This window comes from Hakea prostrata, chromosome 6 (genome assembly GCF_041222555.1).
Source record: "Hakea prostrata isolate BN-2017 chromosome 6, UWA_Hpros_2, whole genome shotgun sequence".
Lineage (NCBI taxonomy): Eukaryota > Viridiplantae > Streptophyta > Magnoliopsida > Proteales > Proteaceae > Hakea > Hakea prostrata.
Window position 1 is genome coordinate 33,814,513 of NC_142605.1, and position 18,695 is coordinate 33,833,207.

Below are 18,695 nucleotides of genomic sequence, written 5' to 3' on the forward strand. Positions count from 1 at the left end.
ACTAAATTCTATGCTCTTTCACTGAGAGGCGAGAGCCCCTCTCTCCCAATTGAGGATCCAAACTGGAAGGAAGGAAGGTAAAAGGGGGTTTTCAGAAACAAGAACGATGCGAAACGAAGACAACAAGGCAAGGCGAATGGGATATTTGGCATTACAGAAGCAGCAGAAGATTTAGGATCGTCTCGTCTTCTCTCTCCCTCCATCTCCATAGTCGAGTTTCGAGAGAGGTAAAACAGAAAACCCTGCCAGACAGTCATCGACTATTCTTCCTTGAGAAGCCGGTGCTTAAAAATTTCATTATTTTCTTTCTCTAAATTTCAGCATCTGTTCTTAGTGTTTCGTTTTTAATGTTTTATTGGTCTAGATGGTAGAATTTACGCTTTTTTAGGTGGATTTGGTTTCCTGTTTGATGCTTGGTTGGTATATGGCGTTTACGCATTATAAATGCTTACTAAATTGTTCATGGATTATGTGATTTATTCTGTGGTGGTTTTTTATGTCTTTAAATAACGATTTAATGTTTTCGAGGGATTGAACACGAGATATGTTAATTGATGTTCATTGTCATGCTTTGTTGACCGAGTAATTTCATTGAATTGCTCTCGTGTTAAATCTTTGCTTTCTGATGTTCGATTTTTCTTTTCTCGTTCTTTGAGCTGATTTCAACACTGATTAAGGATGATTTTATTGGGAAACAGACGTTGACGAATCGATTTTATATTACCTTGCAGGTTTTCTTCAGTGCAATTAAGGAGAAGGCTATGTTATTTTAAGTTTGTTGGTGTTTTAACTATTCGCCATCTATTCTTTCTCAACTGATGGTGTCCCAGTAGTCGTGCTGCTTCTGATCTTATGATACTTTTGAGGGGCTGGTCCTTGTAAAGAGGTTGCAATTATTTAAAAAATGGGTGTCAGTTACTTGGTAGTATCAGCACTCAGTACGGTGCTAAGCTTGGTAGGGCTTGAATGGTGGACAGAGTTCAAACTATACCAACTCAAATTAGATGGCTCCATTGGCAATGATGTTCATTCAGGTAACGCAGGCCATGCATTGGAGCTGCTTTTGGGTTCACACGTTACAATGGCTCTCCTAGCAAACTTTGTACTCAACGTCTTCATTTTAGTCATTCTGTGTCTGAAGGTAAAATTTATTCATGGACAGAGAACTTGGGTAAATTGATGTGCGTGAGTGGGATATTTCATTTGATTGCTTAACTAACTATGCATATGTAGAGTAAAACAAGGTTTATAGGTGGTAGTGTTGTACTTGAATTGTATTATGTTAATTAATTAGAGTGTGTTGCTGACTTCCATAGCCTTTTGGTTTTGCTACCTAAGTTCATAATATGGCTTTTCTCACAAGGTGAAACTTTAAATGAGATTCTCGGAAATATATAGATATAACCATGGGAGTATATACAGTCAGTCCTGTATGATTCTCAAACAGAATGAAACTAAAAATGATTTGATCATGGGTCAATCTCCCCACAGTCCTGTATGATTCTCAAACAGAATGAAACTAAAAATGATATGATCATGGGTCAATCTCCAATTTTCTTCTGGTATGTCTTCTATTGTTGGTCTGCTCTTCTACTTTTAATTTGTATTTTTATTATACTTACAAAATATTTTATATTGAGCATGTGACAACAACATGCGTAACATACTCAAACAACAACTCGCATAATACGGTAAGCCTCTGTTGAAGTGATGATGTCTTCTGCCATGTCACATGCACAGTAGACTGCAATACCAACAACTGCACTTCTCCACAGGTATTGCACTGAGCATACACTCCACAACTTCTCTTGCTCTGCTGACTCTGTGTTGAGTGTTGATTAAGATGACAACAACACTTGCTGGTTTGGCGTACAGTTACATTATTGTTTTGAAGCCTTGGAGGATAAATTTATTCAATAAGATAGTTCAGTGACGGTTGAGTAAGTTTTTGGTAATGTCTAGCTTATTGAATGGTCAAATTATCTAGGAGAAAGTCCAATGATTTTTTGGTACCCTCTCAACCTCTCCGTAAAAATGTCGTGTTAAGCATTTTGAACAAGTTAGAGAAGTTGAATGAACTTCTAGTTTTATACTGATAACTGTGAGAAAGTAGTGGAACCCAACTAGATACCATGTTGTTAGGTGAGATGCCTTGTTTTAGTTGGGGAGAATCCTTGCCTCCTTGGTCATATTCATCTTATCTCTTTATTAGTTCTTCCTTTGCTCTTGCTATTTTTTCTCTTCTGAATTTATCCACCTATTTGTTTTTTATGGCTATCAAGGCTTTCTTATACAAATGCCTTTTTAAGTGGGCTATTTGGAGAACATGTGGATTATCTTTAGTAAATATCCTCTTCTTTCTTTCTTTATATCCCAAACACATAATAATGTCTTTGATGCATTTTATTTGGGTTTGGATAATCTTATATTTCATCACTCTGATAAAATATCTTCTCCGGCTGTGCTTGCAGACTATATTTTTTGTGAAACTGTACCCATCGGAGGCTCGAAAACTGGTAGAGCGCCTTATTTACTATGTCGTTTACAAGGTGATTACTGTTGTTATTTTTATTTTTTTATTAGCTAATAAAAGAAGTATCCCATTTGGTGCAACTCCACTATGCTGAAACCTTTCAATGTTAAAGGAACGTAGAGGAAATACCAAGCATTGTGGTCTCTAAGGAAGAATAAGCAGATACTAATTACAAAATCTCCTCTCTCATGATCTCATCAAATTCTTGGCTTCCTGTACATAGCCTGTACATAGATGTGCATGAGTCTGGTCAACCAAATAGATCACAAAATAAACTCTTAATCTTCATGTCTCATGCAGTACGTTTTAGAATGTAAATGCCCACAACCGTTGTGCATATTGCTTCAGTGTCCAGAGTGCTCTGGTGTCTGCATCTCTACTGAAGGATTACACTCTTTATACTTTTTGTTGCACCTTTAGGGTTCTCTCTTGCCACTTGATCCCATAATATATGCAAGGATTTTCTTATTACACCCGTCTAGGTGTCAAGTAATTTGTAACCTTAGTTTTTGGCCTTTTTAGTTTGAGTCACAAATTGTATTATGATGAATGTAATAGTGTCATACTGTGATGTTCTATATGTATTCAAAAACATGTGCAAGATATTGTTACCTTTAGATAATGACAATGATATGTCACTTTAAACCTATTTTGACACTTAGATGAATCAGAGAGGATAGATCTAGTGTAAAGTTGCTTTGGGACTTTGGGTTATATGGGTTAGAAGAAGGAATACATGATTGATGCAACCAAGGAGAATGGAACGGTTTATGGGTCAATTCTTTCTCCCATAGCAATATTTCTAGAGTTTTGTGATGGGTTAGGGAGGTTTTTTTTGAGGTCTTAACAACCTCTAAGTGGGTTGGTTTTGGGATGTCTAAGGTTTAGGAAAGTTTGTATTAACAAAAACTTGGATCGGTTGAGAAGGAAATAAAATTATGGTTTTAACACAATGGAATAGGACTGGGAAAAGGTTTAATTTTGGGGAATGGGGCAATGGGAAGCTTGCCGCTAGAGGGGAATGAAGTTCTTGACCAATCTTGCTCACTTTCTTTTTCTTGGTTGCACAAGATGGGAAAGGGCTGCTTTAGGAGGTAGAGGGCTGAGCTATTGGCCAAAGGTTATAGGTATCCTAGAAGGAGGTCTAGAAGCTGTATTTTTGGACTGTGGATTGGGACAGCAGGGTTCTTGGGGTTTCTTGGTCAGAATTTGAGTGAGAAGGGTGGCTGCAGGGTGGAGGGAGATGAGTGGAATGAAGAATCAGGGCAGGGGTTGGGAAAGGGGTTTAACTTACTTGTTGAAGGATTCTTGATGTGAAGGAAAGCTGTGACCTCTTGCTGAAAACGCAGGCAGAATGCAGGCTTCAAGATTTCAAAGAAAGAGAATCTTGGACAACTGCAGGGTCCCCCTAATGCAGAATTGAAGACATATTTACGAAAGAAGAAACCCATTGGGTTAGGCCCATCAAAGGCCTAAAGTTGTCACCTGAATCAACCCATGGCTTTCATGGGCTAGGGCTGTTTTAGTGGGTTAAAGTTAGCCCACATATGTTGAACTTCATGGTCTAGATCTAAGCCTAAGTCTAGTTTTTAGAAAGTCAATAAAAGGGGCTTTAGTTTGAAAATAAGAGAACTCATTGTCAAAGGAGTTCTCCTTTGTCAAGAGTTAGGTAGTAGACTAGTAGTTGAGTTATTAATAGGTAGGTGGTGTTAGCTAGTGGTTGGATGTTGCCATTAATATTTATGTCTCTTTAGAATGCTATATAAAGAGACTTATTTAAGTGGTGAAGACACAACTTATGAATTGAAATCAAATTGCTTGCTAGCATTCCTCCTCTTTGGAGAACCCTTGTGTTTGATCAAGGTAGGTTGGTGTTCGATCCAATCGATCCACCTTGCGGTGTGAAGCCCGGGTGTTACGTGTTACATTGTTATTGTCAATTTCTTCATTATAGTTTTGCCCCTATTGGAAGATCTATTCAGCCCGTTATAATACCATTCTAGTTTCAGCCCTCTTTCCCACCTAAACTTTGTTTCACTTTAAGTCCATCAAATTTGCAATTGTCTCCCTGTGAAAAGGTCCTATTTGGGTACTATTTTGATCAATCAAATTCGGTATCTACATTACCCCCTCAAAAGGACCCCACTCGATACCTCCTTGGCTGTAAACTCTCTGATAATTTCATTGATCATAAACTCTTTGTTGTAGCAATGGCCTTTGAATTTATAGCCATTACATAAAAAGTGGGCTTTGAATTTATAGCCATTACATAAAGACTCCAAATAAGACTCGATCTAGGAGACCCAACACTAGAATATTCTTGGACTCCTAGTTAGACTCTACAAACACTAACTGAAATAAAAGCCTAATTAGGATTCTTTAATTAACAATCCAATGAAAGAAATAAACAACTAAAACTAAAAGACATGGAAAAAAAAAACCCCTTAGGGGCCTACGCATGGGCCTCGCGGTGCTAGGTCCTCTTGTGGCTCTTGGAGGGCCCCTGTTTGCTGCTTGCACCAATGATTTACTTTATTAATGAGATAAGTTAGAGCCTGAATAAGTTAGAGTCTTTATTTAATTTGGGCTGGCTACGTAAGAGCTAGATAGAGTTAAGCGGTTGAGTCACAAGTTATTTTAGTTCAACCTAGTCTAACAAGGAGTTTTGAGGGTGATCTATCGGAAGACCTTGATCTTATTGGGGCGATGCATCAAAACTTGACCAACTTAATCTATCCCTAATTTGACCCCCTACATCAACTTAACCTAATCCTAATTTGACCAAAATCAGTTATCTTGACCTAGACAAACTACCATTTCAAGCAGATCAGCTTCTAGTTGGTCTCCTACCAATCTAGAACTGTGTTAGTATCATGTGGTTTTGTGTTGTCTTTAACAATTTTTGGTGCTTCTAGGTTACATTTGTGGCTATTATCGTCGTTTCTTTTGCGTTTTATAACATTAGCTACTCAGCTTTATCCCAACTAAATGGTGCTGGTCGAATGGATCCTTACTCTCTAGTCAACTCTATAGGGGTGGGAACCTAAATGACACGTGCCTTTCCTCACTTGTCCCCCTAGGTCATTTTAGGCCTGTACTTAGCTCTTTTAGTACCTTTTGTCCTTCAAGTCATTCCTTTGAATTGGAGGCGCTGGCAGCCTTTTTTGGAAAATTCGTCCTACCACCTCAAACAACTTTCTTATAACTTATCTTCAATTGAGGCAACCCCAAACCAGCTCTAACATGGTGATTCCTTATTTTATCCTTCTTGGTTTTGTAACTCATCCATCTTAGTATCCTCATCTCTGCTATACTTGGCTTATCTTCATGAATCTTCTTAAGTGCTCAATGCTTTGCCTCATACATTATAGCTGGTCCTATGACTGTCCTACAAAATTTTCCTCAGAAAATTGTATCACACTTCATATGCACCTCTCTACTTCATCCAACCCACTTTAATTCCTCAAGAGAGATCATCTTCTATATATTATCATCCATAGATGATTGATCCAAGATACCTAAAAGGTCACTTTATGGAATCTCCATTTCATCTCTTTCTTTTTTTCTCTTTTCTTAAAGAGGACACCCGGTGCCCTCCCCCCTTTCTCCCATCTGGGCCTTTGGTGTTTTTTTTTTTCCTTTTTTGTTTTCTTTTAATTTTTCCCCCTATTAACACCTTGAATTGCAAAAATGTTGTGACAGCTATGATTCATTATCCATCCCAAAGTTGCCATATATGCTGTCTTTGTGTGCTACTTATCTTTTGATTCCAAGCTTGACTTCCATGATTTCGGTTTGGCATTGATTCTAGGTTGTCTTATCTGCCAAAGTAATGTCATCAGTGACAATCTTACACCAAGGTACTGCATCTTGGACGCCTCTAGTTAACTCATCGATGATGAGCACAAAGGGATGAGGACTTAATGCTGATCCTTGGTGTAACTCAACTGTTATTGGGAACTCACTACCTTAATCCCTAATGGTTCTCACTTTAGTCACTACACCATCATATTCATCCTTAATAATGTCCTCAGAAGTACTTGAAACATTTCCCCTACACATATCAGATTTAAATCACCAGGAACTCTGTCATAAGCTTTTCTAGTTCAATATAGACCAAATGGAGATTCTTCTTGCTTGCTGTAAATCATTCCAAGCATTTCCCAAGTCATCAGACATTTTCTGACCACTTAAGTTATGATGTGTTTTCAGTTCGTATCATCTAGGCTATGGTTTCACAATGCTTTGTTTTTGTCAACTGATTGAGATCACTGTCTTTGCTGGCATGGTCTGCATGACAATGGTTTGACAGATACTACACTCACTAAATCTTTGCTGGCATGGTTTGCATGACAATGGTTTGACAGATACTACACTCACTAACTTTAGAAAAGGCTAATTTATCTCTGAAAAATCTTTACAGCATCTGAAAGTACAGGGATTTTTTTAAAGTAATTGCAATGCTTTTGTTCATCTGTTATTCATTGGTAGATAATTGTTGTACTCCCCTATTTGCATTTTGCAGGGGATATTTATTCCATTTGTAATCCCTCCAACAGTATTTCAAGCTGGCATGTGGTTAACATGGCTGACAGTTCTTTGTTCCTTGAAGGTATTAGACATAACATTGTTGGAAGCTGATGATACTACTAGTCCCTTGCGGGAAACTATTGTATATGTTCTTTATTTATTATCTGTAACATCTGTATCTGTCCCATAGATGTTCCAAGCATTGGCTAGAGACCGTCTTGAACGGTTGAATGCATCTCCTTCTGCAACTCCATGGACATATTTTCGTGTTTTCTCGGTCTTCTTGTTGGTTCTCTCCATCGATTTCTTCGGGTATGGCTTCATGACCTGCTTCTTCTTCTTTTTTTCTTTTTCTTTTAAAATCTAATTTTTCTCATAGATATTTGTCCTTTCGTATACAAGTTTGCTTTCAGAGAATACTGTTTTCCGTGTTCTAGAGTGTATTACTTGGTGGAAGTCTGAATATACAGGGCCCAGGAAAGCTCATTGTAACTGAAAATCTGAAGCAATGGAGTTCAATAGGTGTGAAATGGTAAAAGATTGAACAACAACAAACCCCCCCCCCCCACACAAAAAAAAAAAGAAAAAAAAAAAAAGCCCCAACCATTTTTCTTTTCTTTATTTCCACCCGCCCGGGGGGGGAAGGGGAATCCATTTTGCCCTTCAAACAATACCTGATAAGACTAAAAAATCAACAGAAATGTGAAGTTGAAAGAGGGTGAGGCGGGCGAGAACCAATCATAGTTGTCAAGGCATTGCCATGGCACCGTTTAGGTGTCCAGCCTAGGCAGTTGTTGCCTTACTGTAGTGTCCCTTGCACAAGTGTAATCGGTGCGGTCCCAAATTTGGCATTTGTTGATGCCAAATATCACATAAGAAACTGTTTTTTATATTTGATATTTCATTTACTTAAAGATGTTTTTCATAAAACAGAAAATATCCCCTATTTGAATCCTATAAAAATACTTGAATACATAAGATTCCAAAAGATAAAAAGTCAACCCCCCCAAGTTTGGTGTATTTATTTTAGAAAAGAAGGGGAAAGGGGCACTGGCCCTCAATTTGCCACAGTTGCCTTGACATCTGCCTTGGTGTTGCCTTACCGACTTGGTGTAGCATCAATTTAATGAGGGTTACTTCTTCCAAGGTCTTTTAAGAGAACTAGCACATATGGGACCAAGAAAGGGTTTCTTGAATTGTTGGTTATGGGATATGGGGGGTTCTTTATGATATGGGTTGTGATGGGATGATTCTGATGGTTAGGATAGATTTGGTTAGTAACTTTTTGAATTCCCTGGTTGAATTAATTGGAATGAAAGAGTAGCAAGGATGATGTGGTGTTAATATTGGAGAGATTTAGAATGTGGCATGGGACATTTCCTTGAGAAATGGGATGAAAAAGTATGGGAATAGGGCAAAACTTGGAGGGAATGTAGGTAATGGTACAAGGGTGATCCCCCCAAGTTTGGCTGGGGTTGGATGGTTAAATTAGAAGATATGAGGGTTCTTGTTTAGGGGTTTGAGGAAGTTCAAATATTTATATTTTGAAATCAGATGGTCATACTTCAATTCTATGTGAAACATCATCTCAGTGCCTCTTTTATTTATGATTCAACCTAGGTATTTAAAACTGTAGTTCACAATTTATGTATCTATCACCACATAGGCTGAAGTTACACACCATATACACCTAGTTTATTCTACTAATCTTGAGTCATCTTGATTCCAAAGCTGTTTTCCAAAACGATATCACCGGCAAAGAGCATACCATGGGACCTCATCTTGAATGTTGTTGGTTAGGTTGTCCATGATAACCAAGAAACCCTCACAGTTTCATAGTAGGCCTCATTAGGCTTATGCTTCTGTGGTCATTTCTTTCTTTTAAGTAATATAAATTTGTAATGTTCATTTCAGTTTTATTTTCATTATTATTATAAGCCTCATGAATAATAGTCTTATGCCTCATTTTTACTTTCAAAAACACTTACGTAGTTGTTTAATGATGCTATGTTGTCTTATGGGACCTGGTACAACTTTGATGTCTCTTATGTATTATATATTGTTGGCCCACAGGATAAAGTTGTGTCTTATAATATACAAAACCTTGGGTTCAACAATGTTTCTGCTGCTGTTCTTTGAACCACTGGGTATTGCTTTCGAGACATTGCAGGTAATAGGTTCGACCTCTTTCTCATTCTCTCCCTTCTTTTTCGAAGCTTTCTAGTGGTCATTCAAAGCTTCTGGAGAATTCAAAACCTCACTGATTCCTTGGAATGCAAATTAACTTGCAGGCCATTCTGGTTCATGGATTTCAGTTGCTTGATATATGGCACCGTCATTCAGCAGATAACAGCACAGATTGTCATGGATCCCAACTTTTTGATAGAACAGCAGCAGGTAATTAGAAATTTTCTTATCAGCTTAATAGCATTTGTTCAGAAGTTACTCTATTAGAAATTGAGAATGAGAAATGTGCTCTTTATTACAAGAGCATATAAAAAAACTCTAGCAGTACAGAACTCATGACACAGAAAAGGCTAGCAACTTATTATATGTTCATTTAAATATATAATACACATAAAGGTCTCAAATTGTTCTAACTCTTGGGTTGACATAGCAAATGGTGGTGCTTGGTGGTGGACTCTCTGTTTCTATTCTTTTTTTTCTTTGGATCAAGAGTAGAAAATTAGAATAGAGGATGCAGGAATAACTATTTTCAATGTTTCAATGGTATTGTGTACCCCTCCCCCCTGGTGCGGCCTGGTGCAGTATGTGTTGGCAGATAATGTATCTTGTAGTTCTATTAAATGTTGTTTCTGAAATTGCTTTGGTTGTGTTTTCTGACCGGGAAGTATTGACTGTAGGTTCTTTATGGGAATGGAAGGGCATTCTTATTCGGAATTTTGGTTTTTTCCTAGACATGATGACCTTGTTAACGGCCCTTGGTCATTACTTGCATATTTGGTGGCTTCATGGCATGGCATTCCATATTGTGGATGCATTCCTTTTCCTAAATATACGCGTGAGTACTGTTGTTAACTTCTTTTTTCTCTATCAAGCATCAACACTCTGATTTGAATCTTGATGATGTTGCAGTTCATGTTACTTTTTATTATTGACCCAAGTACCATGAACAGGCTTTGGCTAGTACCATATTTAAGCGAATTAGAGGATTTGTCAAGCTGAAGTTAGCTCTAAGTGCCCTGCATGAGGCTCTTCCTGATGCGACTTCTGAAGAGATACAAGCATATGATGATGAATGTGCTATTTGTAAAGTAAGATTCACTTTTCTACATTGGTGCTCAATTTCTGTTTCACAGCTGGGACTTCTGGACTTGACAAAGTTTGAATAACAGGAACCGATGGCAAAGGCTAAAAGGCTATCTTGCAGTCACCTTTTTCATCTTGCATGCTTGCGGTCTTGGTATGATCTGTTGATCTTAACTTTTCATCATAAATAACCCTTACTTTGGTTAATTGCAATCATGGTAAAGTTTAATTTTCTGCTGACTGCCTTTTTTTGTTAACAATTCCAGGTTGGATCAGGGTCTGAGCGAGACTTATTCCTGCCCTACATGTCGAAGGCCACTGTTTGTGGTGAGACCAGAAGAAAATACTAGTCCCCATTTGGGAGATGTTACAGATAATGAGCAGCTTGCTCATCAAATAGGTTCAGGATCAGAGTGGCAAAACACATCTGGACATGCACTTCCTGTTGGGGCATTGTCAAACCTGCAACTGAACCCCTCAGAAAGCTTCCCATGGAGGTTCAGTTCCTTTGCTTTTGTTCTACTTATTCAAATTGACTGCATGTGGCTACTCATTTAATAATCATTGATATCTTTTGCATGTTTTTTAGGGGGGTGGGGCTTGATTCAAGTTGGGTTCATCCTTGGCCAAGCCAGGGCCTTGATGGTGCTGGCCCTTCTACTGCAGTTAGATCAGCTGGACTGGGCAGAGTTCAGATGATGGTGAGACACCTCACATCAGTAGGCGAAAATTATGCCCAGACTGCTCTTGAAGACTCCCCTTGGAGCCTTTGGTCTGTGGCCCACCCTTCGGCTATTCCAGGTTCCTCTGTTCCATCCGTTCCAACTGCTGGAGGATATGCTGGAAATAGTGGTGGTTTAACTTTTAGAAGTGTCTCTCCCTCTGCTAATGACAATATATCAAGTATACTTGCAATGGCTAACACAGTACGGGAGGTGCTGCCACATATTCCTGATGAATTAATTTTTCAGGTATTCTCTAGTTTTAAGTTTTAACTCATCGATTAGCTTGATAGTTTCTAAATGTTTTTATTGAATTGATTGTTCTAGCTTTGTGTTATGTACTCCAAGCCTGACAACCTTATTGATGGCATTGCTAAGATAAGATTTTTAAAGACTTCGCATCCAGTGCCATGTCCTTGGATTCAGTGGTGTCTCTCAGACTCATTGAATTATTGTCCAAACCCCCTCTTTCTTATCCTTATTGGGAATTGTTATGCTCTGAAAAGAGTTTAACGGTTGACCATAGAGAGGAGCTCGTTGGCCAATATTGCATGTGCTCATTAATCAATGCATTGGCACTTAAAAATAGAGATGTGATCTGATCCGTAAATTTCATGGCCAAATATGGAATGAGTACTAATACGAACTGAATTTGGTTTTTCAAATTCGGATGTAGGTTCTGTTCCTTTGTCACAGTTGTAGCCTGAGGTCAAAGTACTGAAACAGCCTCTCAGCAAAATTGTTGAGGTAAGGCTGTGCTGGGAAATTGTCCCCTTGAACTCTGCTTGTGCGGAAGCCTCCGGCACCGAGTTTGCCCTTCTTTTAAAAATTTATTTGTTACATCCTGACTTGTGGGGAGTGGCAATTATTATTCTCTCAATACTTTTGTCTCTTTTTGTCAGTCTCGTGAATCTCATTTCTTAGAACTTGTTGAATCTTCAACAATATTGAAGATCAGTAGTTATTTAATTTGGTTTATTAGTTGTTGGATATTTATTTAGATTGGATAATATTTTTTCTCAGAATTATTCAAATTTTTTTTCCTAGATATCCCCGTCAAGGTATAGGAATGCAAATCAAGTGCTAGTTTTGAAATTACTTAAATCACTAGCTGAAATTACTTAAATCACTAGCCTGACAACTTAAATTAACTGACCTGTCCAACCATTGCAGGACCTCCGGAGAACAAATTCTGTAGCTGTTACTGTGAATAATCTTCTTCAGATATAATTTTTCATTACCAGTATGTTTTGGTTCTTGGATACCAATTTCCTTTCTCAGATAACTCAAGGAGGAGCAGCAGTGTATATTCTAAATTCCAGAAGGTCAGAGCTCTTGGATTTACTGCCAAAACCTCTCTTTCTTTTTCTGTTTGTGTATGATTTTTTTTCTTCCTTTTCCTTGGGCTATATTCATCCATATGCCTCGGTATTGTATATAAGGAGTCAATATATTACATCAGCAGCTTCTGATAAAAGCTCGTGAAATTGTGCAATTCAGAGTTATTTTGAAAATAAATTGCTGTTCTCACGTTGATGGGGGTAACAGGGTTTAATACATTATGTTTACTAATATAGGAGTCTAACCAAATTGTGACAATATTTGGTGCTTTGTAAGTTGCAGATTAACAAAAGTATCACATTATTATTGACATTCTACAAATCTTGTCTTTCTGTGATCCTATGTGGAGTCTTGGAAGGGGAATAAGGTTATAGCAATTTGATGTGTCATTTTATTGGGTAGGTATGTGTCATGGAAAAAACCCAGGAGACATGTTTTGCTTAGTAACGGTCGGTATTGCAAGTTTTGGTTGTACATTCCACATTATTAGAAATGGAAGCGGAAAGAACCGCAAAAATTTTGCCAAATATTTTTCTTTTTTCTTCTTCTTCTTCTTCCCCCTTCTTTTGATTTAATAGACTTAACGATTTTGCTATGAGAGGTTAGTTTCATTGATTTTCTGCTATTTTATTAGTTGGTATGGGAAAGGGAAATCATGGCAAGAATGAAGATGAAACATGATTGACACTGATTATATAAAGAGGAAGAAAAAATTATCATTTGGAATTGAGAGTAGGTGGTGCCATTCTTTTGAATTGGGTGAATCATCCACTTCCGATCAGATTCTTCAACCGAAAGCATGGTCAGATTCTTTTTCTAATGAAGCGTGAATGGAGACGACCTTGTTTAGCATTGCATTTTGGCTGGAAGTTGGAACTGGCCATGGTGGTGGATCTATGTAGCAGAAAAATTATGAGTGAACCTTTTTCAGCGTGACTGCATTTTGATTGTAGCTCTGTAGATACCAATTCTTACCGACCTGGACCTAGTGCCCCTTCCATGGTTCAACACAAACTGAAGTAGAGTCGTTGAATTTTTCTACTTAGAGAAGGCTAAGTGTTGCTTTTGAACTGATTTTAATGATTTGAAACCCGCATTGGCTTCGGTGCTGAGCTGCGAATGGTGAGGATCAATTATGGAGATCGAGATTTTTGGTTTTTATTTTTTGAACTATATTGACTGAAACCCAAAAAAACGAAAAAACAAAACTAAATCCAGACTGTAGGCAGCTCATTGTTAGGCATTTAGATGCCATGGCAAGTCTTCGTTCTTTTCTTTTTAATTTGGGATAATTATTATTGCCTTCCTGTGTTTTGATTTTATTACTTTTGTATCCTTGTACTTTTCAAAATTATTAACCCAACATTTAACTTTGTGTATAATTTACTAATGCCCCTTACCGATAATTTCGTTAGTTTACTGATGATGTGGCATCTTTATATTTTCTCAAAAATATCAAAATGCCCTTACACTTATCTTTTTACTTATTTACTCTTTTGTCAAGTTACAGTAGTACCCTTAATTAATTGTGGAGAAAAAGTAATCGGTTTTATTTAAAAAAAAAAACCATCAAATAAAGAAAGAATGATTGAATAAAACTCAAATAAAAATTGAAAAGGAAGGAAAATCTAATTCAACTCAAATTGGAAATTGAATATCACCTGAAATATTTTCAAAATAAATGAAGTTTAGTGAAGGTGGGAAACCAAATTGAATTTTGATTTTGCCAATTTTCTTTAATTCAAAATAAATGAATCTTAGTGAAGGTGGGAAACCAAATGATTTGGATTTTGCTCATTTCTTTTTAATTTAAAATAAATGAAGTTTTGGATTTGAATTTTGTTTATTTCTTTAATTCAAAATAAATGAAGTTTAGTGAAGGTGGGAAACTAAATTGGATTTGGATTTTGCCCATTTCTTTAATTCAAAATAAATGAAGTTTAGGGTAAAATTGACATTTAATCTGGTTTTTATAAATGAGGTAGCATCATCTATTGATTTTAATGAAGGACAAAGTTGACATTACATATTCAAATTTAATGGCTATTTAACACCGTTATAAAGAAGGGGGCAACAATAATTTCGTAAAGAATAGAATTTTATTAGTAATAAAATCAAAGTACATGAGACACAATAATTATCCCTTTTAATTTTATTAAAATTAATGCTTCTTCATTCTCCCACGAAATCTAAATTTTTTGTTTATCTGAAGAAAAAAAAAACATTGAAGTTTTGTCCCACCATTATTTATTAATATAATTATTTATCACATCATAGAATTCTCCGACACGTGTAGCGGGGGAACCTCTCTTAAACAAATCATGCCATTGCAAGTAATCTTTTCAACACAATACCAATGTAACAATTAAAAAAATACACCATCATGGTTGTGCATCAATGCAAGATATAAAGATTTTATCATACAATCAATGAGGTTGCCCTTGAGGCGGGTAATTTGTCCCCCAATGAGGGTGTTTTGACCTGTTGGCATCACTGATGACGACCCTGACTTGAGGATTCGAGCTCTTTCCTCTTTGTCAAATGTCATTTACAATTACAAAATGAGGCCGAGTACCTGTGGCCCTAGATATATTAAATACAAAACTACCCGAGATGTGGCAAAAAAAGAAATAAAAATACTTTCGTGGGAGGACCTCAAAAGGATGCTCTGAAAAATATTCTAAAACACCAGGATTTGATTTTTTTTTTTTATTTTTTTTTTTGAGACTGACCTTCAAACTTTCATAAATATATATTGTGTGACCTAGATGCCAATTTATTCTTGTCAAATACCTTGAGAAGAAGTAAAGAATTGGTTAAGCCTAGGGGATAGATGGTCAAATGAAAAATGGATTGGGGAAGACGTAAACAAAGATCGAGAAGCGAACTTGGAGGACACGATCACACAAAGAGGATTTTGCTTGGAGGCAACCTTTGAAAAGGTTCGATTTAAATTTTTATATTTAAATTAAATCTTCACCGTCCATTAGAGACATGTGTAATAAATACCAACTTAAGTGATACTAAACCGGTTTTCTCACCTAACTCAAATGGTTCAAGCGACTCAAACCCATGCTAATGAGAAAAACATTTGTTTGGACCTTAGCATTGCTTCCATGGATTCCCCATCCAGATGCTACTCCTCAAGTAGTAGACAGCGGTTGAAGAAGATTTCAATTTCTAGTGTTAAGAATAATATCCCTAGTAGTACCATTGACCTACTTCCCAGTGAAATTCAGATTCTGATATTAAACAAATTAGACGTGGTGGGCTTCCATCGGTGCTGTGTGTCGGCAATGGCAATCCATCACCATTGCTGCCAACCAAATACAAATACAGAATCGATTTCTCCACAAATCTGAATTCCCCCCCATGGCTCAAACAACCAAGAAGCAAGCTTTTTAACAACTAGGAAACAAGAGATTTCACCCGACTCCATCAACTCTGCAACAACCCTTGACCTTTTTCCTCTGACACCATCACCGATTATTGAACGCTGGGAAAAACAGGAGCTCAAGGTTTTTCCAGTTTTTCTGGAGGGTGTCGTCAACCTTTGTTGAAGATGGAATCCACCTCTCGATTGATTCCTTTGGTCCATTAGCAAGGGTTTGAATCGCTTGAACCATTTGAGTTAGGTGAGAAAATCGATTTAGTATCATTTAAGTTGGTATCTATTACACATGCTCCTATAATGAACGGTGAAGATTTAATTTAAGCATAAAAATTTAAATCTTGGAGCAGGCACTGGAACACTGCTCCGACTCTCATCACTTCCTCTTATTGTTATTAATATTTTAGGTTCCGTCTCCTTTCTGCTCAATCATAATCGTGTTCTCTCCTTTTTTTTTCCAAAACAAAAGGTTAGGTTTTTGTTTTCTCTTTACGTATGTGATTTTTCTATCCTTCTATCTGCTTCAATTTCTGTTTTTATTTCTTCGACAATCGGTTTTGGAGTTAATTGGATTGTTCTCTTGGTCCTTTGCTGAAATTGGTTTGCTCTTGATTAGTCGTAGTAGTAATCTATCTTTTCCTGTATCTGAATTTCTATCCAACTTTCTGCATCGGTTTCTGTTTTTATTTCTTCGATAATCGATTTTAGAGTTAATTGGGTTTTTCTGTTGGTTCTCTGCTGGAGTTGGTGTGTTCTTGATTAGTCGTAGTAATAGTAATCTTTTCCTGTTTTTGATGAGTTTTGATCGCAATCTGTCATTGAATAATTTACAACTTTATTGCTGTTTGATTAGTCTTTTGCTTCTCCAACTTTTTGATTTTGTTGTTCAGTTGCGAAGGATTTTGTGATTTTATTTCCCCGAAATATTTGAACAACTTTTGATTATTTTGTGTTAATATGCTAATTTGGTTATAGGTTTAATTTTACTTTAGCAACACTTTCAAGAAGGAATGGCAAAGAGTTACTTCAAGCAAGAGCATGACCTGGGTATGTATGGGTGTTTGTGTTAATTGGTTATTTTGTTTTTAATATGGTGGAGTGATAACTTCTCCCCTTATTATTCACAGAGAAGAGACGTGCCGAGGCTGCCAGAATCAGGGAGAAATATCCTGACAGAATTAGAAAAAGAAGAGATGTTAGCAGGACATAGTGCATATTATTATAGTGAAATACAAAGTTCAACTCATAAATCTGATGGCCATCAGCATGTCAAACCCAAACTGCTCTTGGTGTTAAATAGTTGCTACCTAGGAGATCTCTATAGCAAAATGCCATAATGATGATTACTAACAGCTCAAAAGGTAATATACTAAAGACATGATAATTATGTTATAGAAAGGTGGCCAAGAAGGCAAGATTGGGGGAGGGTTCACTAGAGAGCCCAAAAGAGGGAGACAGAAAGAACAAGAGGTCGGAGAGAGATGTTAGCAAGAGAAAGAAGCATGCTTTCATGAAGAGGGATGGGATCAGACACCAAGGTATGCGACAGAGGATGGGGAAATGGAAGAGAGCCACAAGAGGAAAGAAGGGGCTAAAGCAAAGGGGAATCATGTAAAAGGCAAGTGACTACAGAGTTAAAATGGGGCAGAGCAATGTTGCTGATGGTAGGGCATTAGATCATGGTTATCAATTAGGAGGTAGAAGCTGTAGTGCAATGGGATTGGCCGTACATATTGAGATATCACTGATCTGTTTACAAGCAAGAGGAGTCTAAGGAGTTATCATCATCTGACAGAGGGGCAAAGCAGTTTTGACTGATTGGATCCGTTCGTGGATGCTTGGAAGCTACACGGCTCCAAGGATGTCGGTGATAAGACTTGCTGCCAACAGGAGGGTTTGCCAGCTGCAGGTTGAGAGGAGAACCTCTTCAAAGACCAACGAAACAAGGCCAGAGACCCTCGGGTTGTCCACTGTGTGAGGAAAATAACCAAAACCTTTACACGAAAGGCAGGGGCTTTCAATCATATTTCACCTCATGCATAAAGTTGTGACCATTTTCTTCATTGATGTAGATCAGAAAAGGAATAGGGATCTCTACAGTGACATCTATGCATAAATGGGCAAAGGCAAGATGACCTTTGAGCATGGTTATGGGGTTAGAGAAGAGAGGGGTTCCTAGCATGGAGCTGATCGGGGGGTACTAGACGCAAGGGAAGCCCATTTATAGGGGGCAAAGGACCGGGTAGTAGGGGAGTTAGGAAGGGTAGAGCAAGGGAGAAGATTTTAGGGGGGGGGGGGTAAAGGAAGGGGGAGAACCTAAATAATGTATATACGACTGAAATATATTTTTTGGTAAAGGTTGTGGAAAATTGTATATACGACACTCAAAGGCTTTTGCGACGGAAAATTTTCCTTGTTGTGTTAGGGCCTCAATTGAGGCAATACTTAAGACTAGATAGTAGGCTGACTATCAATGTAATCTCATACTATCAAGGCCAAATGCCATCACATGCTATTAAGGCCAATCTGAGCATTCCCACCAGCGAGAAACACACCGAAGACAACCAGAGAAGGAGATGTAGAGACTACAAGGCGAACTCTTGAGTATTTACAAGAATTGCCTTTCAATTTTCTTTTCTCTTCTACAAGAATTATTCAATAAAGGCAAATATTTTTTTATTTTAAATTTTAGACACATGGGGACATTTTAATAGAAGAAATTCCATGGGTTGTAGGTATAATTATCTCTAGACACAAGGGTACGTTGTATTTCTAATTTGCCCTTATTGATAAATTTGTTGATTTTCAACATGCCAACTTCCTCGCCATTCTATCCGGTATTGTTTGTAAGTTTTTTGCCTTCCCTGGTCCAACTAGCAATTTCATTCCCAAATATGTTGTCTACCCT

General features: G+C 37.5%; 1 protein-coding gene across 2 annotated transcripts; it reads left to right on the forward strand.

Annotated features, from left to right (window-relative positions):
• LOC149013489 (E3 ubiquitin protein ligase RIN2-like) lies at positions 1–13,311 on the forward strand. 2 transcript variants are annotated; one of them, XM_089159179.1, is made up of 13 exons: positions 1–281; positions 732–1,141; positions 2,472–2,549; positions 7,059–7,145; positions 7,254–7,375; positions 9,137–9,233; positions 9,355–9,460; positions 9,928–10,085; positions 10,201–10,338; positions 10,420–10,487; positions 10,600–10,830; positions 10,923–11,304; positions 12,229–13,311. In XM_089159179.1, exons 2-13 carry the CDS (start codon positions 905–907, stop codon positions 12,283–12,285), a joined length of 1,761 nt encoding a protein of 586 aa, XP_089015305.1. In that variant the 5' UTR covers positions 1–281; positions 732–904; the 3' UTR covers positions 12,286–13,311. The 2 variants fall into 2 exon arrangements, with proteins under 2 accessions (XP_089015305.1, XP_089015304.1); XM_089159178.1 differs by having other exon boundaries at positions 1–227.
• The last annotated feature ends 5,384 nt before the right edge of the window (positions 13,312–18,695 follow it).

Excerpts from the sequence above, each read along its gene's own strand:
- LOC149013489 (XM_089159179.1), top strand. The coding sequence starts at position 905 with ATGGGTGTCAGTTACTTGGTAGTATCAGCACTCAGTACGGTGCTAAGC. Across the intron at positions 1,142-2,471 it reads TAGTCATTCTGTGTCTGAAG|ACTATATTTTTTGTGAAACT; the intron begins GTAAAATTTATT and ends CTGTGCTTGCAG. Across the intron at positions 2,550-7,058 it reads TTTACTATGTCGTTTACAAG|GGGATATTTATTCCATTTGT; the intron begins GTGATTACTGTT and ends TGCATTTTGCAG.